Source organism: Mustelus asterias, chromosome 8 (genome assembly GCF_964213995.1).
Source record: "Mustelus asterias chromosome 8, sMusAst1.hap1.1, whole genome shotgun sequence".
NCBI classification, from domain to species: domain Eukaryota; kingdom Metazoa; phylum Chordata; class Chondrichthyes; order Carcharhiniformes; family Triakidae; genus Mustelus; species Mustelus asterias.
In genome coordinates, this window is record NC_135808.1 from 79550041 (window position 1) to 79571820 (window position 21780).

At 39.9% G+C, this 21780-nt stretch overlaps 1 protein-coding gene across 2 annotated transcripts in view; it reads right to left on the reverse strand.

Moving 5' to 3' along the window:
- tprb (translocated promoter region b, nuclear basket protein) overlaps positions 1–21780 on the reverse strand; it is a 107674-nt gene that overhangs the window by 31205 nt on the left and 54689 nt on the right. For both annotated transcript variants that reach the window (XM_078218317.1, XM_078218316.1), the window contains exons 26-38: positions 20798–20982; positions 17234–17381; positions 16771–16908; positions 15203–15334; positions 14944–15074; positions 11023–11233; positions 9020–9166; positions 7354–7552; positions 6002–6225; positions 4596–4675; positions 4055–4263; positions 3652–3921; positions 804–925 (exon numbers count right to left, since the gene is read on the reverse strand). In XM_078218317.1, coding sequence (XP_078074443.1) covers positions 804–925; positions 3652–3921; positions 4055–4263; positions 4596–4675; positions 6002–6225; positions 7354–7552; positions 9020–9166; positions 11023–11233; positions 14944–15074; positions 15203–15334; positions 16771–16908; positions 17234–17381; positions 20798–20982 — 2196 coding nt within the window. The remainder of the gene's footprint in view (positions 1–803; positions 926–3651; positions 3922–4054; positions 4264–4595; positions 4676–6001; positions 6226–7353; positions 7553–9019; positions 9167–11022; positions 11234–14943; positions 15075–15202; positions 15335–16770; positions 16909–17233; positions 17382–20797; positions 20983–21780) is intronic.

Sequence of the window (21780 nt, forward strand, 5' to 3'; positions counted from 1 at the left end):
TAAAAATCAAATCAAAACACCTTTCGATTTACAGAGAGGTGGAGAGGAAAAAGTCAGGGCTGTTTAAATTAAAACTCATTTTGTCTGTAACAAGATCCTGACACCAAAATCTCCTTCTCAGTTCATAGTCTCACCTTTGAAATATCATTTATTTTTCGTCCATCTAGTGTGGAGTTTACCCATTCCCACATTAAGTCCATTGTTTTCTACCAAACATGGCACCATCTGAAACCTAGATATACTGTTCTGTCATGCTTCATCCAAGTCAAGTCATTGATGTATTGGATTAAAAGTTGATAACCTAGTGCAAAGTTGATGACCCAGTGGTGAAGGCTGGGAGAAAAAACCAATCAAATCCACAAACCTTCACTCTCTCCACCAACACACAATGGCAGCCACGTACACCCTCTACAAGATGCATACAGGAACTCACCAAGGCTCCTTAGACAGCACCTTCCGAACCGACGTAAGCTACCATCAAGGAGGACAAGGGTAGCAAGTCACGTGGGGACACCGCCACCTGGAAGATCCCCTCCAAGCCACTCGCCATTTAGACTTGTAAATATATTACTGTTCCTTCACTGTTGTTGGGTCAAAATCCTGAAACTCACTCCCCATCAGCATTGTGGGTGTATCAACACCACTGCAACAGTTCAAGGAGGCAGCTCATCACCACATCAAGGTAATTAATGCTTACCTAGCCAATGATGCCTACATCCCACGAATGAACAAACAAAAAACTCCCAGCCAACTAGAACATCTTCCATTTATCCCACTGTCCAATGTGTTAGGAACTCACTTACCACTCTGACAACTCTCAATTTCTTTGACTGATGTTCCAAAGATTCATCCTGACCATGAACTATATTATCTGCACTCGTCTCTTCATCTTCTTCCCGCTGGCGCTTGGACATAGTGGCTGAAACTGAAAAACAAATCAGAATTATTTCAACTGCGACGGTTTTTTAAAAAACAAACTCAAATCAGCACACTAAAATCTACATCTGGGACAATCACTGCATGAGAATGGTCCAACAAGCCCAGATACCATTTAAATAAACAGGTCTAGCAAGATATAAACTCACCAAATTTGTGAAAGGAGAGCTTCATTGTTTGAAAGAGCACTGTTAACTTATGATTTTAAAAAGGATAACTAAACAAACAATTGTAATCTCTTGTTCAGGGCTCACTCTCAATGCTCCAAATTGTTTGATCGAACAACACGTACCACACAAGTCTCCAATTTCAATTATGATATTGAGCACTGGAGCCAAGATGGAAAGCACATTCTCCATGGTGGAAGAAGAAAAATAGAGAAACTCTACAAGAAACTTTTCAATTGACGTATAGAAGATGAAGCTAATGTATCATGCATTCTTTCACTGCAACACAAAATGAGTAAGAAAGGTACGTTGTCCAAGCTAGATCATTGTCTTCAAAGGCCATAATTAATTTAATAAGTAGACTGTGGGCTAGATGTGCAATGAACCACAGAATGTTGGAATTAGTATGCCAGAGGAGGCACTTTGGCCCATCATGTCTGCACAGACCCTCCGACTGGACATGTTGTAGTGCCGTTCACAGACCCTCCGACTGGACATGTTGTAGAGCCGTTCCCCATCGACACACACACACCAACCCCACACACCAACCAATGCCCTCGAGTGCCTTGCGTGAATGTGCAAATAACCACCAACTGTTTGGGGGTACCACTGCAGTAATGAACTGCTGCAGATTCCAATTTTAAAAACTGCAGAACCTCACGGATCAAGTCTATTGCCAGAATTTTTTAAACTGCCGATCAAAGTCTTGGAATTGCTTCATGAATGTCTGAAGAGTAAAATACCATCAGTACAAGGAAAAGTTAAAAATCAATCCAAGGGATAATATCTATTACATTGTTATTGCAGAAAACTTGTAATGGACAAAGTAATGAAATTTCACAGATTTCCACGTCTGCACCCAGGTTATTAGGTGAGGTAGATGAGGCATTTCCATGACTGACAATTTCTCAAAACGAGATGGGGAACTGTGTTATTGGACTGGTAAATGTTAAAATGCCTCTCCACTATCTTATAAGGGTGAGAGAGAAACCCGATTATCACAGACCCATCAACGTCACATCATTTGTGGGGAGTAACTAAAATCTGTTAGTAATGACAAAGTGACTGAGTGAGGTGTCTGACGAATCGGTCACATCTGACTAAACTTGGTGAATTTTGATGTCACAAACATGATAAAAGTGTTATCTACAGATGCCAGTAAGATGGATATCCAGAAGGCATTTGAGATGTTTGGAAATTCACAGAAATTGGTGTTAACAATTGTTTAGTGGTAAGAGACAAAATAGGCATAAAGGGCAAACAGGAATTAACTGCACTGCAACTGGTCAATCAGTCCAACTGTTCTATGCTGAGGTTTATGCCTATACAATCCTCCCCCTGCACTGCTTCCATCCAACCTTAAACATAACTGTTGATTACTACCTTCTGACCAGTTCTGAATCATCGCATGCAGAAACATTTTCTCTCTATATCTTATATCCTTCGAAATAGCTTCATAATTTAGGCCACCCCCTTCAGCCTTTGTTCCCAGAGAAGAGCCCCAACCAATCCAATCGTATCAGATAAGTGTAACCACTCAGTTCTGGTATCTTACACCTCCCCCATGTGTGTGTGTACTCTGATTGGCACAATGTGAGAAGAGACGCTTTCCTGGGCCCCCACTTTCCACCACCTTATTCATGATCTATATGAAAAAGTTGAAAATCGTGTACCAAGGTTTGCAGATAGCATTAATTAGGAAATGTAGTAATTGGGAATAGTTAAGTTACAAAGCAACATATATATAGGACAAAACTGCGGCAAATGAAGTTCAATAAGGGGAACTGTGAAGTTATTCATTTGGGGTCTAAAGGAAACACATGAGTATTTTCTAGAGTGAGAAACTTAAAATTGTACGGTAGAGAGATATTTGGATGACTACACACACAACTCACTATATGCAACCAGACAAGTACAAAACGACTGATGGAACATTGACAACCATCTCAAGGATGCTGCATATAGAAAGAGCCTCAGTCAGACTCCATCAGAAGTAGCAAGCCTGAGCATCATACTTGCATATTCAAAACTATTGGAAGTGGTACAGTATAGATTAAGATTGAAACAAGATCTAAAGAGGGTTAAGGGAAATGAAGCAAAACTAGTTTCTCTGGTGGTGGAAATCAAGAACAAGGAAGCATGAAGGGAACCAATCCATTAAGGATGAACTTGGAAAGCATGGATTTTTTTTTCCCCGATAAAAAGCAGCAAATGCTGAACTGAAACTTTGAATACGGAGATTGATAAGATATTTTTAGCTCAGGAGATCAAGAGATATTTACATGGAGAAGATCATATCAGATGAATCATGATTTCATTGAATGGCAGAGCAGACTTGAAGGGCTGAATGGTCTACTTCTGCTCCAATGTTTTATGGTTCAAGAGATATGCAGCAATGGAGAAAAATGGGAATATACGCACAGGTCACCTATGATCTAACTGAATGGCAGCACAGACTCGATTAGATGAATGGGCATCCCCTGCCCCTTAATCTCAATGTCATTAAAAAGATTGAAATCAAGCTTTCAAATTCATTTGAAAAACAAACCTGTTCCAAACACCGCTGTAGAAGTGGAAGGTCTTTCTATTTGAGAACTCTGCATGACATCTACCATGTTCGCAGAAGGATCCTGATTTGCTGGTTCTACCTGAAGAGTCTGCTGAGTGGGTTGTACAAAGGCAGTGGCCTGTGTCTGTTGCTGCTGCACTGTTAAAATAGGTTGCGACAAGTTTGGGATATTTGGACTTGTTGAACGTACTGTTCCACTTGTGCTACCAAAAACAGTTACATGTTCAACTGGTCCTTCTGACTGCATGGCTGCAGAATAAAAAAGGTAAAAGACAATTATTTAGGGGGAAAAACACACTGGGATAGTGCTTCTCAAACAAAATAGTAATTGAAGTTAAAATGAAACTTTAATTGAAAATCCCAAATGTAATCTGTTTCTTACCTTCTTGGGTTTCTACCTGTGTCGTTGGCATTACTGTAGCTGTTGGTGTTATAGCCGGCCCAGTGACTGTCGCTGGAGTAACCATTGGTCGGATACTAGCTCTAGGCGTAGATTTACTTCCAGGCACTGGCCCAGCAGCTCCCTTACTGGGTGTTGCCACAAGAGGGGTTGGCTTTATATTGGCTGTTGGAGGATCAGACGTACTCGAACTATGCAGATTTTAAAAATAAATGTATTTAGTTTTGGCTTTATGTCCAGAAATCAAAGTCCATTATACAGGATTCATTCATATAGAAAGTACAAGTTTACAAACAATAAGTGAATTACACAGTAAATAGGCAATCACATTGGGATGTTTTGACATTGCTTGATGCTTCAGTCTCCATTGCAATTTTTTTTGCAACAAGATTTTCTTTGAACAGCAATTAAAACTCTTCCTCTTTGATATGCTAATTTGCATTACTGAAAATGAGAACTGGATAGCATACATAACACACAAAAGCTCGTTAAAAAGCATGCAGATGTGGTGAATAATGCTTACCTTCCTCTGTCCACCGATGTTTGAGTTTGTTTGAGGGTAATCTGCCTCTGTTGATCCAGTTGCCTCTGTGGCTCAGAAGTCTGGTGGGAAACAGAAATAATTAACTTCAAGCTTTGTATTTTAATTATTTTTAAAACAATTTCATTACATTTTGTTACTGAATCAGATGAGTCACATACATCAATCGATTGAAAAGGTTTCATTTAGTAAACATTTCAACATTGAGAAATAATAATGGTCCAATAAAAAATGCAAATAGCAATAGAAGTTTTCAGCTGAAGCAACCTTCAGCAGCAAAATCTTTCCCAAGCATCCAAAAACAGCACTGTTGTTAAGAAGCAATAACTCACCTCTTCAATTTCTCCAAATCCCCATAATACTACTTTACCCAAATGTATCTGCCAAATCCTTATTTATCTACTATACATTTTTATGGCCTCTGAAGCTAGATGTTCACTAAACAATTAAAACTAATCCCAGATCAATTTGCAAGAGACAGTCACCTCAATTCATAATAACTGTCTCCTGAAGCAGTCACAAATTACTCAATGCAGCACAGATGAAAATAATCTGCAATGTTAAACGCTTTAGATTTTTATGTCACATTTAGTTAAACATTCAGCAACATTGCTTTTGCTAATAATTTGCCTCAGACTGGTAGTGTGTACACTTTTGGGGATGGCACCTCACTTGACTTTAATTATTTCATCAAAATTTTTTTTTTAAATCTTGAAAGCCCACTTGGATACATGGACCAGAGAGATCAAGCTCCAGAGTACAGTGGGGTTTAAGCACGCAATTGACAAACCCATTCTCAGAGATGCCACTCTTTGTTTGAGATATTAAATGGAGGTCCGATTTGTCAAAGGAAAGGCTAAAATGTACCCAAACCTAATGTATTTTCCAAAATCAACTTCTCACATGCAAATACCTCTAATGACAAATTCAGATCCACTATCTTATTTTTTTTTTAAAACCCTTTCCCAAAGGAGTCAGTGGTCAGTCATTTTAAAAACAAAGAATAATGCTACACTATCTTCGTTGCTAGCAAACGCAGGTAAATGATCAAATGCAGGAATTCAGTTTCCATTAAAATCTGAGAAGTGGAGGCCAGGAATACAATCTCAAATACCATGAAACTAAAATGCTCATGGCTAAACAAATCTCAGCTACATGATACCGTAGAAACAATTACAGGAATCAAAATACAGTTATAAACAAAGTATGACTTCGTCTATGGAATTTAGGGTTTCAATGCAATAATATTCAAATACTTAAATGGCAATTGTCTCAGAAAGGCTCACAGACCACAATGCAATAACCAAACATCAAACTTGCATTCTAATTTTGCATGACTCAAAATTTAAAATTTCAGGATTTTCCAATTCCAAGATCTTTCCACACACCTTGGTTATTTCCTGTGGCTCTTCACGCTGCTCATGCTGTCGATCCTGATGCTCCTTCAACTCCCTTTTGAGTCGAGCAATGTGGCCATCATACTGTGATTTCAGTGCACTCATGCGCACCTCCAGCTCTTCTCTCTGCTGATCTAAACTAGTGATACGTTGCTGAAATTCTTCATTGTGCTGTTTCAACTCTTCATTCTCTTGTGCCAATTGCTCCTTCAAACCTAAGGCAATAACAACCCAACTACCTTAGTTTTAAATTCTACTAAAGACAGTAAATTCAGTAAAATCTGTGGTGCACAATATTTAATTTCTTTTGGTCCATGAAGGACTCAGGTTGTCATTAGGCAAGTTTTAAAAAAAAAATAAGTGACCTAAAGACTAAAAACAGACTTCTGATCATCAATAGTACGAATCTATTTTATATTGAAAACTATATCAAATGATAAAGGGACCTTAAAACTAAAACAAATTGAATTTACATTTCAATTCCCAAGTTCTCAATTTTGGCTGTAATGCTACACATAAGTTGGTCAGTTTCCTCATAGAACAACAAGGGGAAAAATCATTTCAGCTTTTGCTTGGAGTAGTTTATGTTTCATATGGAGTCAAGATTTCTGCAGTAATTCTTAAAGTTTTTTAAAAATATAGTAGAACTTGATTAATTACATATTGAATCTTGATTAAGTGAGTGGACTTCAAATTAACTTATTTAATAAAGACCATTCAGTCCCTCAAATCCAGTGTGTACCTCAATTCCAATTATTGACAATGTATTCCCCTCTCTTTGACCTCTCCAAACAAAAGCTGGAGTTGCTTCAGTAGTTCCCTGCAGACTCCTGGCTGTACATTATTATGGGAGTTTACAGTTCACCTGCTAGCATATTTGCAGGCAGGGAGAGCATGTAAAATAAAGACAGGCAAGTAGTCCACCACCTCCCCGCCCACACCTGAGCTTTCCCTCATAGCATAGTGGGCAGTTAAGGCATCAGTGAGCCCATCCACCCTTAAATCTATTGAAGCCCTTATCTGGCCACAAGGGCCTGTTTGCACTTCCACTGTTATCACACGTGGCTGAGGAAGGCAGAATAAAGGTGGCCAGTCTGCTTCATCAACCTCAGGTGAAAAAAGCAGGAAGGGAGTGGTACACCCTGTGCCCACAGGGGACTCAGTTCTTGATTAACGAGGGGATCAGGGGTTATGGGGAAAAGGCAGCAGAATGGGGATGAGAAAAACATCAGCCATGATTGAATGGCAGAGCAGACTCGATGGGCCGAGTGGCCTAATTCTGCTCCTATGACTTATGGTTCTCATTCATTACGTAAAAACGTGAGAAAGTGCAAATGGCTGACCAGCTATTTGTGTTATCTTCTGTTTGGCTACTAATATTGCTTTCTTGGTCTTCTCTTCCTTCTCCAGAATCTGCTGTCGAAGCTGTTCCTCAAGGTTTGCTTTTTCCTGAAGTTCTTGGCGCAAGCGGGAAAGTTCACTGTGCAACTGGGAAATGTCATCTTGTAATTTTTTCACTTCAGATTCCTTCTCACTAACGGACTATTTATTAAAAAAAAGAATAATTACTGAATGCAGAAGTTTTAATTACAGGTTGTTGGTACAAATTCTGGGTTGTATTGGTTAAGAATATACGGACATTGAAATGGTGGGACAAAAATAAAAGTAATACCACAAGATATCCACTGACAAACCATGTGAACCAACTTTAACAATAGTCTATAACAGTCCCGAACAGACAAAAACTCTTTGTGGTGGAAAGCTTTGGGAGCTTTGCTCAAGAGAGCAGATATCCACTCCATCTGATGAAGGGGCAGCGCTCCAAAAGCTAATGGCATTTGCTACCAAATAAACCCGTTGGACTTTAACCTGGTGTTGTTAAAACTCTTACTCTGCTGCTCTGGACAAGGTGAAACTGCACGTTATGGTGTACAGTGGAGAACTGCTTTAGAGCCCCATGTGCAGCATTATCATCACATTACCTGTCAGAAAGTGTGCAATGTGTGCGCGCCATTGGATATCACTCTGCTTTTGGCCTTTTCTGCATCCTTTCAACTGAAACTACAGCAACCTAAACTACAAACATTCTAACTCCAGCCCAATCAATTATCTTGCCTCCATTTTAGTCTTTGAATGTATCCCCAACATTGGATTTTCTTTTACTCTGTCACTGAACATTGTTGCAACAGCTCAATTATTGACTCCAGATCTCAAGTCTCCATGCACTTTGTTTTCTTTCAATTTCTGTAATAGTCCCTTACTTCATTTTTTAGTCATCTGTTCTCAGAAGGAGATGGAAATGAATTGTTACACTACGCAGCTCTGGTTCAAGATGGCAGCAAATGCTTCAGTCTTGTCTTTTGTATTCACATGGTGAGTTTCCCCCATCACTAATGAATGGGGATTTGAATGTCCTTTTAAAAGAGTACGGACTGTACACGAAACATCAAGACATGTTTGTTGATACAATAAAAATAATTAGCGATTAGAGTGTGCTGTTTCCAAGTTGTTCTTTTCAGACATTTCAATCTTTTCAGATTTACAAGGCAACAATAAGGTTATCATGGTAGGCATTGCATTGTCATTTATCCTTCATATGCCATTTTCAAATTCATTTTGGGCTCAAAGGTAGCAGCAGGAGCATGTAGTTCAGATACCCCAGCACTTTCATTATTATTTTTTTTACATAGAGCAGATTGTATCTGGTCTTTGATTACCAGAAAATCATACTAGTTCTCAGAATTTAGGTTCCACTTCTAGGAAGACTCAGGATCACATACAGGGATGATGCTGAGTTCAGACAAATAAAACAAAATCACAACAGACTGTATCTTATTTGGCACTAACGCGAATTTAAAATTAATGGGGGGGTGGTGGTGAGGCAGGAAAAGGAGCAGGGGGGTGGTGAGGCAGGAAAAGTGGGGGGAGAGAGAGAGAGAGACTGGAAAGTAGAAAAAAAATATTTACAATTGTTCCCTAGTTGAATCATTTCATTTCTTGACACCTCACCTTCTGCAGGGCTTCAGCCTGAGACTCCAGTGCCTTAGCTCTAGATTCAGATTGAGCCAGTGTATCTTGCAATTCCTGAGTGACTTGAGCAGAAGACTGCTCTGCTTGCTGCTCTGCTGTATGTTGAGAAGATGTCTCAGCAACCATCTGAGAAAATAAAAAGGTTTCAACAAAAACATGGAAAATAAAAATGTTGGTCATGTGTTACTTATAAAATCAACCTGTATTTATGCTTTTAATGTAAATAAAATGCTTCAGAATGGCCAAGCAGTAGCAATTAGGGTTGGGGCAGGGTTAAGTGGTGAAAACAGCTCAGAATTAAAGGAGTACATGAACTGGTATGACAAGTTGAGGTTGCATAAGCACGGATGGCCCGATTCACACAAAATGCTTCATTCAGTTAATAGGGAAAGGGATGCCAACTAGACCAGTCAAAACAAAGTTCTGCTCAACAGATATCTAAAAGATAGCACTGAGTTAAGCCTGGAGGTGAAGGCTGTTTGTTCATGCCCGGTTATCAGGTTGGAGAACACAGAGGAAAGTTTTCTCCAAAATATGGTAATTTGAACAAGTAAAAAGTATATAGGGTCTTTTAAGAGACTCCTGGATGAGTAGATGGGACTTAATAGGATGGAGGGTTATAGGTAGGCCTAAAAGATAGGGATATGTTCGGCACAACTTGTGGGGCCGAAGGGCCTGTTTTTGTGCTGTAGTTTTTCTATGTTTCTATATTTAGAAAAACAATTATTAATTTCAACCTTGTTTACTATTCACACTCCAGCCCGATCATGAAGTAGTAAAGTATTTTTTTCTATTAAACCAAGTAACATTTGATTTTTATCCTTTAGTCCTTGTGAATAAGATTGTTGTGGGTCAAGGAAATGAACTTATCGCAAAGTAAGCTTTGAAAAATATTTAAGTAAATACAATAGGTGAGCCACAATTCATCCTGACTTTGGGCACAAGGCCAGTGTGCTCAGAAAGGACGCGGCCAACATAAAACATTGGTATGTAACAGAAATATGCAAAACAGGCCAGACAATACTGGAAATCCAAAGTTTTAAATCTCCAGCCTGGAAAAACATGAATGAATATGTAGACAGAAACAAGAATAGAAAATGCCAGAAATATTTAACAGGTCAGACAGCATCAGTGAAGAAAGAGTTAATGCCTCATGCCAATGATTTTCCATCAGGTTCATTCAGGTCCTCAGTCTGAAATGCAACTGTTTCTCTCTCCAAAGATGCTGCCTCTTCTGTTGAGTATTTACAGCATTTTTTTCCGATTCTATTAAGAGCAGCTGCAGCACTGTGCTTTGAGCTTTAGGCACACATTACCTTAATTGCAACACCTGCCCCTTTAGCTCTTCCCATCTCACTTGTCAAGGCCCCAAATACTTTTTCAAGTTAAGCAGCAATTCACTTGCACTTCCTTCAATTTGGTTTGTATTCGTTACTCTCAATGCGGTCTCCTCTGCACTGGGCAACTAAACGCAGACTGGGTGACCGCTTTGCGGAACATTTTCACTCAGTCCAGAAGCATGGTCCCCAACCTTCCTGTTGCATGCCATTTTAATGCAGCTCTCATGCCCATTCTTGTTCTGCTGCAATGCTCCAGTGAAGTTCAGTGCAGCATCTCATGCCTGGTTGCCCATTGCAGCCCTTGGAACTCAATGTAGAGTTTGGCAACTTCAGATTTTAATCTCTCCCATCTTAAACCCCCTCTTTTTAAAAAAAAAATGCCCTATACATGTAATGCCTCAATGCAAACAGTCTTCCCCACTCCCCCTTGATACCAGGTCATCTGTTTTTTGTTCTTAAAGTTGCTACTTTGTGTGTCAGTTTCTACAGTTCCAACACATTCTCCCTCCCTTCAGTTCTGACGAAGAGTCTAAGGACTCAAAATGTTAACTCTGCCAGCATCTATTTGGAGAAAAACAGACTTGAGTTTTTTCTGCAACCTCTGCTCGCTTCAGACTCCAGCATCTGCAGTATTTTGCTTACCTTATCATATTGTGCCTTCAGCTCCTCATACTGAGTCTTGTATCTACGACCAATCTTTTTGACCTGGGTGATAGTTTTGTTCTTTTCCTGAATATCTGACACCCTAGCCAACATCTCTTGTTTTATCTTATCCCGCTCAAGAGTCACTCTACTGAGCTCAGCCTTCAAAGTCTGAACATCCCGCTGAGATACAGAGGATGATGCATTTAGTCTGTAAACAAGACAGTATTAAAGAGCCATTTAATTTTTGACAAAATAACATTGAAATTTTCTTGTCCTGATCTAGCTACAACATAACCCTAACAGTTGAAAATTTTGAATTTAAGATCGAATACACTAGATTATTCTTCTCAAATGCTAAGCGAGGAAAAATATTTCTGCAGTAATTATTTAACTTGGCATCCTTTGCAGATACATAAACAAGTGTAACAGGAAATGGAGAATCCCAAATACAATTTAGTGGTATGTAATTTCATAATTTACAAGCATCTGGTCCAGCTTCCATAGAGAAAAAATATTTTATTACTGGAGATATTTTCTTGGTGAAGTTTACAATCGACCTGATACAAATATTGGAGCAAAGTACATTAAAAGTGTTTTATCATTTCTGGAATATACCAATAGTTATGAGATAACTGTACAAAGGAGGAATATTCTGATTAAATTAGCCTCTAGCTTTCAAAGATGGACACCAATAGTGATATCCAAACAATGAATTTCAAAGCAATTAAGATCATTTATTTGAAAGCAGTTGACAATCTAATCAGAAAACAATCTGATCCGAGTTTAGTCAATAACACAGAGGAAAGATATGGAGCTGTAATAAAGGACTGACAAGATGCCAAACTAGCAAAACCATGGCAACAGTAATTGCATCCCAGTGCATTATAACTTAGCCAGATTGTTTAGGAATGAAAGTGAATGCCCTTTTATTCCTCTTTAGAAGCAGAATATCAGTTATCCTTTTGTGATATGCTTAAAATTTAGCTCATTTCATCTTTTGTATGGTGCCCTGATGTCACCATCATTTCTCTGATGGATGCTACCATGTTGCATATTTAAATATCTGAATTTGGCAGCATTTTAAGAGATGATGCTGAACTTCATGAAATCAGCGGTCTCCTTACTTAAGGAAAGTAGTAAACATGTTAGAAGCAGTTCAGAGATGGTTTACTCTACTAATACTAGGAGTAGGCAGATTGGACAGGTTAAGTTGTATTCACTTACGTTTCGAGGAGTAAAAGACAACTCGATTGAAACCTTAAGAATTCTGAGGGGTATTGACAGGGTGGATCTGGCAAGAACGTTTCCCCCTGGAGAATTTAGAACTAGAGGTCATTGTTTAAAAGTAAGGGGTCACTCAATTAAGATGGAAACGAGGAGAAATTTCTGATGTTGAGTTTCTCTGGAACTCGCTTCCTCAAAAGGCAGTGGAAGTGCAATCTTTGAATATTTTTAAGGCAGAGTTAGATAGATTCTTGTTTAACAAGGGGTGAATGACACCAAGATTGGTGGAGTAGTGGATGAGGTGGAGGGCTGTTGTAGGCTGCAAAGAGACATAGATAGGATGCAAAGCTGGGCTGAAAAATGGCAAATGGAGTTTAACCCTGATAAATGTGAGGTGATTCATTTTGGTAGGACTAATTTAAATGTGGATTACAGGGTCAAAGGTAGGGTTCTGAAGACTGTGGAGGAACAGAGAGATCTTGGGGTCCAGATCCACAGATCTCTAAAGGTTGCCACTCAAGTGGATAGAGCTGTGAAGAAGGCCTATAGTGTGTTAGCTTTTATTAACAGGGGGTTGGAGTTTAAGAGCCGTGGGGTTATGCTGCAACTGTACAGGACCTTGGTGAGACCACATTTGGAATATTGTGTGCAGTTCTGGTCACCTCACTATAAGAAGGATGTGGAAGCGCTGGAAAGAGTGCAAAGGAGATTTACCAGGATGCTGCCTGGTTTGGAGGGTAGGTCTTATGAGGAAAGGTTGAGGGAGCTAGGGCTGTTCTCTCTGGAGCGGAGGAGGTTGAGGGGAGACTTAATAGAGGTTTATAAAATGATGAAGGGGATAGATAGAGTGAACGTTCAAAGACTATTTCCTCGGGTGGATGGAGCTATTACAAGGGGGCATAACTATAGGGTTCATGGTGGGAGATATAGGAAGGATATCAGAGGTAGGTTCTTTACGCAGAGAGTGGTTGGGGTGTGGAATGGACTGCCTGCAGTGATAGTGGAGTCAGACACTTTAGGAACATTTAAGCGGTTATTGGATAGGCACATGGAGCACACCAGGATGATAGGGAGTGGGATAGCTTGATCTTGGTTTCAGATAAAGCTCGGCACAACATCGTGGGCCGAAGGGCCTGTTCTGTGCTGTACTGTTCTATGTTCTAATGGTTATTGGGGATGGGTATGAATGTAATGTTGAGGTTACAATCAGATGAGCTATGATCTTAACAAACTGCACAGAGGCTGATTGGCTTTCTCCAGCTTCTAATTTGTATGTTCGTATATAGATAAAGAAAGCTGTAACATAATTCTCAATCTATGGCCACGATGGTCGATATCTCCATCATGTTGCATCCTTTCTTAGGTGTTCACTTAAAACATAAGATCATATGAAGGAAAGTTTGATTATATGAAGAGCATTGCATCACGGAAGGATTTTAGAAAAATTGATGGTTGTATGCTGTAAGGTGATTTGAGGATGCTAAATTATGAATGTTACATAATGCATTGTGGGGTGCAACGCAATTTTTATCAACTTCCTTTTGGAAAAATATATTTTTGCTGTTTCATGTTATTAGGAAGTGGCTGAAAAAAGCTAGTCTGTTTTATTGAGTCTGAATTTTGATCTTCATATTATTGTATACAAGGCATATTCATGTATACCAGTACTGTGAAAGTGCCCATATTAAATATGAACATTTCTGTCACCTTGATAGCCAAAACGGTTGAGGGGCTGCTGAAATTGTAGTGTCAGGTTTGTCTGTAATGGTAGGGTGTGGAAATTAGTGAATAATATCTTAATTTCATAATATGGAAATTGGAATGTTGCGTTGAGAAAAGGAGGTGGCTAGTGAAAATCCACATAGCTAATATGCAAGAGAAAAGCCAGCGAAGTTTGCCCAAATGAACAGAAGGGAACAAAGCAGGAATACTATATGGTTTCAGCAGCAGTACAAAACATCTTTTAAGTAAAGACCATATTGTTATATTAGCAAATGCTGTACCGATCCTGAACATTACAGTAAAAGATGGCAGTCTGAAAGACGTGATTAGGTGCATTGACCATGCTAAATACCCTTGAAGTGTACCTGAACAGATGCAGAAGTGTGGCGACTAGGGGATTTTCACAGTAACTTCATTGTAGTGTTAAAATTAGTGTTACATTTCAGAAAACTGAACAAATAATTTTGATCTTGACAAATTAGTAAAGTTCCTTGATTGAGGGTTTAAAAATATCTCCGTAGTAGGTCAAGATAAGGCACCATCACAAATTGAACTCAAATTATTTTCTGTGCAAAATATTTTAATCTCTTTCATTTAGTTGTTCTGTTGCCTATAGAATAAAACTATTAATACATTTGTACTATAGGGTGATAAACTGCAAATCAAGCCAGAGCAATTAGCAAACTTGCTGCATCACAAAGAGAGACACAAAAAAATTGAAGTATTTAAGGAAGGAAACATTGTCAGTGAATTCAGCTTTTCCACAGACTTGGTCTGACCTAAACAGAGATTTTTCTTTAGATTTGCTGCATGTGACATTTGCATTTCGGAATAATTATTCTTATGTTCTCCCTAATCTCCACTTAAAGTAATTGAAGCAGCCAATAAGCCATCGATATTCTTCATTTTGGGGGTATCAAGTATTACCATGAGTTTATGCTTCAACCCCACATACACACATTCCATATTTACCGAACAAGTTCGGTCTTCAGCTTCCCAGTTTCTTCAGTCAGTTGTTGAATACGTTTAGTATTTGTATCTTTCTCCGATAATAGCTTCTTGTACTCATCAGGATCAGTTTCTTTCTGCTGGCTGATCAATTGCTAAAATACAAAAGCAACCATGACATTGCTTTTATTAATAATCAATGGTAGCTAGTTTCTACTGTAGATAGTGTTTATAAAAGCATCAATTACATATACAAATCCAAGGAAATCTGCCTCCATTATACCTGAGCACGGGCCTTCCAACGTTTGAGATCCTCATCAAGCAATTTCTTTTCTGCTTGCAACATGCCACTTTTCTCACTAAGCTCAGTATTAGACTCCTGAAGCGGCAGGATATCAGACTCCAACTTACAAATCTAAAGAATTGAACAATAAAATTATGAACAAATATCAGCTAAAATGCAAATTGAATATTCACATTATCAGATTCCAAACTTAATTTCTTTGAAGCACAATGAAATATTACTGAAAGACTTTAGTTGGTACTCTGCCACAAAAAATACTTTAAATCAACATCTTGAAACAATTAAAGCAATATACAAGTGTAAAGGATTAGAAAAGATGACTGTGGTGCTCCTGCTAAATCCTATAAAATACCAAATTATATTTTTTCACAGTCCAGTATTCTTTGGCACTGGGATGATGGTTGTCTTCTTGAAGCAGATAGGGACCTTTGCTTGGTGTAAAGAGAGGTTAAAGATGTCTGCGAGTATCCCTGCCAGCTGGTCTGTGCAAGATCTGTATGCCTGTCCAGGTACCCCATCCGGGCTAGTCACTTTCCGTGGGTTGACTTTCGATAAGGCTGATCTGACGTCTGCAATGGTGACCTCAGATGTGTGTTTGGCCAAGGCTTCCAGGGTGGAGGGCATGCCCTCGCTGACCTCTTGCTCAAAACAGGCATAGAATACGTTGAGCTCATCAAGGAAGGTGCATTGGTGCCAGCAATTCTACATGCCTTCATCTTGCACCCTGCTATGTCTTGCAGACCTTGCCATTGTCAGTGGGAGTCCGTGTAGCTAGCCTGGGATTCTAGCTTGGCCCGGTACTTTTTGGCATTTTTGATGGATCTCCCTAGGTCATATCTGGCACCTGAAATAATGGACTGGATTCTCTGACCACGCCTGCAGCTGTGATGCTCTGGTCCTGTTGTCGTGAATGGAGATTTGGCTGAGCACCTAATTCTCCATTCTCACAGGCAGCAGCGGTGGGGCATGAACAGCTGGAGACCTGCAGACGAGGCTCAAATGCTCAGTAAGTGCCGAGACTCAAATTAAGGTAAAATGCACTCTCAAGGTTAGAAATGTCATGAATTCGACAAATCACTGATTACAGATTCAATAGAATGTTATTTATATACCTAAATACATTTTGTTTAGGAAAAATATATAAAGAAAAAACACAAAGTAGAGAAATGTGAACCAGTGTGGGAAAATATTCGACTGCATCTATTGTGCGCGCTGAAGCATGTTTGGTTCATTAAAAGGTGAAAGCACTTAATATTCTGACTGGTTGATAAAACTGTTATAACGTAAACTGCTATAACGTAAATTGCTGCATAACGTAAACATTAAGTCAGTACAAAGAAAATTGTTGGGCGGGGAGGGTGGTAAAAGAGCCACATAGCAAGATTGTATTGGCCATCCATTTTGTCGCCAGCAGAATTTTTACTTTCAATAATCTTCAAAATTACCAATTTAATTAATTAGTTCCCATGAATATGGAAATCCAATCAATTCCCATAATTCTACACAGGAAAAGGCATTGGATTTTTTAATCTAGAAAGTATACAGACCTTTGCTCGCGACTGCTGGAGTTCTTGCTCCAGCCTCTCTTTTTCATCTCTCAGCATCTTGTTGGTCTCAATTAGAACATTCATGGTCTCAGTTTTCTTCATTAGCTCATCGTGTTGGGCCAGTGTTTTGGCAGTTACCTGAAAAGGTATTCAAGCCAACAACTGAATGTATGAACAAATTGTTGTTTTTGTTGAAAATAAAAACTACTCCAAACTACATAAAACTTGTCAGTAAACAACTGTTCAGACTCGTTATTGTATTAAATCTTATGGAGCAAAAATAAAAAGGAAATTTGTTTAAATGTTCAAAATACATTTCAATCAAGTGTATTTGCTGTGTATAAGAGCCACATCTGAAATGCCAGGTGCTTGGCAATATTCCATCTTCATGGTTTACAAGTAACTATCCTTCAGATCAAGATCTTTGCTAGAGAATTAAAGCAATTCAGGTTGGTTTATTTACCTGCACCTTTTCCCTTTCGGAGTTTAGGCTTTCCTGCACTTCCTTCAAATCCCTCTCCAAATTCTCCACTCGCTGGCGATATCGCAGTGACTCAACTTGGGCAACTTCAAACCTTGTTTCTGCAATTTCTCTTTCTCTTCGCACAAATCTAAGATGTACATATTTGGAGAAAACTTATTTTAAATCCTTTCCAGGCATTGATGTTGTTTCAGCATCTCAACCTCTATTATAGATTTATTTTTAGGCAAGTGCATGTTGACTATGTCCAACTCCTGGCAGATAGCAATACAAACTGAAAATATGCTTGACATTCCACAACAGTTGATGGCCCTAACTAAATGTTTAGTAACATTAATGGCAATATGCAGCAGGATTTTGAAATGGCATAACTAAATAATATCCAGCAAAGCAAGAAGGTGGGAGGAGATGAGGGATACCTGAAGGACATCGATGACCAAACAGGGACATGTGTGCAGGAGGGAGCAGAAAACAAGGAATCTTTGGGCCCATAGACAGTTTTGTTTGGATAGAGATACATGAAGCTTTCATGATATTGAAAATTTAAGTGGGCTGAGACCAAGTGTCACTCAATTCACACCATTAGCGTTTTCATTTTCAAGGGGCACAGAACCTCAAAAAGATGTAGAGGGTAAATTCAGAAGTAATTGGGAGTTTGATGTGTCTTAGCTAGAGGCTGAAAATGAAAGTGCTATAGAGTTGGTGGATCAGTGAAAGACTGATCCACGGCACAGTGGACCAGAGTTCAATTCTGCCTTGGGTCACAAGGTGTGTGAGTTCGCATGTTCTTCCTGTGTCTGTGTTTCCTCCGTGTGTTCCAGTTGCCTCCCACAATCCAAAGATGTGCGGGTTAGGTGGATTGGCCATGAAAAATTGCCTGTCAGGGGATTAGCGTCGGTGCAGACTTGATGGGCCAAATGGCCTCTTTCTGCACTGTAGGGATTCTATCCTACTAAGCAACTTAAGCAGCAAGTTGAAAATTTTAAAGCCGAATTATATGGGGAATAGAATGTAGATCAAAGAAAATGGCAAATGTGACTAGGCTAGTAATCCAAGGGCTGAGGCTAATAAGGACATGGGTTCAAATGCCACCTTGGCAGTTAGTGGAATTTAAAATGCAATTAATAAAATCAATTGAAAGCTAGTCAGCAATGGTGCCATGAAGCTATCAATTGTTGTCCAAACCCATCTGGTTCACTCAAGTCCTTGAGGGAAGGAAAGCTGCCATTTAGTTGAAGGTCAAATAGGGATAGACAACAAATGCTGGTCTTGCCAGTGATGCCAACATCTCACAAAAAGAATAAAAAGCATAGTGATTGTAAGAAGATAGGATAAAAGAAGTTTACTATGTGCTAACGTACACAAGAGGCCAAAAGAGAAAATGCTGGAAAATCTCAGCAGGTCTGGCAGCATCTGCGAGGAAGAAGAACTGACATTTTGAATCCAGATGACCCTTTGTCAAAGCTAAAAGGCATAGAAAGTGGGAGATATTTATACTGTAGGGTGAGGGAATGAAAGATGAGTCATAGCCACAGAAACATGGGGAAAGGCTGCTAAGGGCAGTCCATAGGGAGAATAGAAGGTGTGAATGGCCAAACGGCAGAGAAACTGTACCAAAAGATGTGAGGGGAGGGAGGGAGATGGGTAACATTGGCAAAAAGGGGGCAAGAGGAAGCAAAGGGGGAGAAAAGGTAAGGAAAGGAGGGAAAGAATGGGGGGGGGGGGGAAGAAAAATAAATAAAGACAAATTTAAAAAATGGTAGAGAACAGTTAAAAATGAAATGAAAACGAAAACAATGGGGTCAAGGTGGGGGAGAGCTAATCATCTGAAGTTGTTGAATTCGATGTTGGGACCGGAAGACTGTCGCGTGCCTAGCCTGAAGATTAGATGCTGCTCACCCAGCTTGTGTTTAGCTTCACTGGAACATTGCAGCAGGCCAAGGACAGACACGTGGGCATGGGAGCAGGATCGTGTGTTAAAATGGCAAGTAACCGGAAAGTCAGGGTCCTGATTGCGCACAGACTGAAATTGCTCAGCAAAGCGATCACCCAGTCTATGATTGGTCTCTCCGATTATAGAAGAGACCACATTGGAAGCAGTGAATGCAAAAGACCAAATTGAAGGAGGTGCAAATGATACACTGCTTAACCTGGAATGAGTGCTTTGGACCTTGGATGGTAAGCATGGAAGAGGCGATGCGGCAGGTGTTACACCTACTGCGATTGCATGAGAAGGTGCCATGAGCGACGGGAGAAGTGTTGGGTATAGTGGAGGAGTGGACTGGGTCATCCCAAAGGGAACGGTCTCTGCAGAATGCTGACATAGGGGGTGATGAGAAGATGTGTTTGGTGGTGGCATCACGCTGGAGTTGGCAAAAATGGCAGAGGATTATGCTTGGCAGGTGGAGGCTGGTGGGGTGAAATGTGAGAACAAGGACTCTATCCTTGTTCTGGTAGGGAAGGGAGGGGGTCAGAGTCATGCCGCGGGAGATTGACCTCATACTGTTGAGGGCCCTGTCGACAACTGTAGGTGGGAAACCATGTTTGAGGAAGAAGGAGCACATATTAGAAGCACCACTTTGAAAAGTGGCATCATTGGAACAAATGCGACGGAGGCGAAGGAGCCGAGAGACAGGGATGGAGTTTTTACAGGACGTAGGGTGCAAAGAGCTGTAGTCCAGATAGCTGTGGGAGTCAGTGGGCTTGTAATGGATATTATAAGAGGCCAGCCAGAAAAGCATGGCAATGGTTAATTCTGGCGGTGAAAAAATATAGAAGAGCACTTGGGTGCCAATGGATGTGATAGTGGCAGGTGATGTTACAGAAGCAGTAGGTGGTCGGTGCAATGGATATATGAACTGAGCTCAAGATAGAATAGAATACCAAGCATACTTGCAGCCTTGCTCAGGCTGTGCCAAGAGCAGGGCAGGAGGTGGAATCTGTGGCACAAGTTATAGTTTGTGCTAAGGACGATGCATCCAATCTTCTCAGTAAGTTGCGACTTAGTCTGGATGTCATACAAGCAGGAGAGTTCAAGAGACATAGTGGAGTGGTGGAGCTGGGCATCCTTCGCATACACATGGAACCTGATCCCATACTTAATAATAACCCCAGCAAGATACAGATTTGAGAGATGTGCAGAAGTACCAGCATTTAGTTGGTTACTTACAGCACACTGAAAAAGAATCGCAAAAACTGCGCAACAATATAGCCAACCTGCATAATCCAAAAATTGTAAGACAAATATTTAGTGTGAAATGATGATTGATTCATCCACCTAATCTAGGGACAACTGTCACGGGATGTATTAACTAAATTAATACAAATGGAAAAAAGGTCCAGTCGTGCTATTGAAATTGTACCAACAATGCACATTTCTTACCCCTCCCTCTCCCCACCACCATTTCTTCTGCTAAGGAAATTTTCTGGGAATATGATAACAATTAAATTTTGAATAAAATGGGACAAAGGTAAACTAAACAAGTACACATAGTTTCTGGACATTTTTGACTTGCATCATTTCAATGACAAACTCATTTTAGTTACCTCAAAATTTCAAGTAGCTGCTCCTGGGACTTTCCCTCCTCATTAAAAGAGATATTCAAGGAGCTTTGACTTGCTTCATGCACAGTGGTTACCATCTTATTACTAAGACTCTCCACTTGCTCAAGCAAGAGTTTGTTCTGTTTCTGCAGATCCTCACAACGCGTTGTCAGCTTAGAAATTTCATCCTAATCAAAATATTATAAAAAAACATTAATGATAGCTTTTAAGAGTTTTCCAGTTTCAGTCAACTCTTTGTAAAGTACTGTTCAGTTTATAAATTCTTCACCAATGCATTTGCCCCATTCCCATGAAACATAGAGAACATTAGGTGTAAATGTTACTTGAAGAAAGTTGGAATATTTATCCCAACATTCAATGGCCTGAGAACAACACAGGATGAAGCCAGGGAATAATCTGTTTTTGGTCCTATTGATGAATGGGCATTAAGAGTACATTTTTCATGAAGCCACAAAAGCAGGATTGATAAGTGACCGCTGCAGACTTGATGGGCCGAATGGCCTCCTCCTACACTGTAGGGATTCTATGATTTACATGAATAAACTCAATCTTAGAACACGTGCTTCGCAGCAAGATCAGTATTTACAGTCCATCCCGAGTTGTCCTTCAAAGATGGTGGTGGTGTCAATGAACCACAGCAATCCATGTGGTGAATAATGCTGCCAGTGTGTTCCGAGGGATCCAGGTGCAGTGAAGAAATAGCAACAGCTCAAGTCAGGATAGCATGCAACTGGGATTGTGTTACTTGCCCAGGCTGCCCTGGTTCTTCTAGGTGATTCCGATAGAGGGCTAGGGTTGTTGAAGCTTCACTGAGTTGCTGCAGTACATCCTGCAGCTATAAGAGCCATTGCTGTGCACATCGCTTCCTGTGCCATAACTTGGATGAAGAAATTCAAACTGTGGCAGCAGGGCTTATGCAGAAAAGGAAGCATTCTCTGAGCACTAGGCCAAGTTCAAGAAAAGGA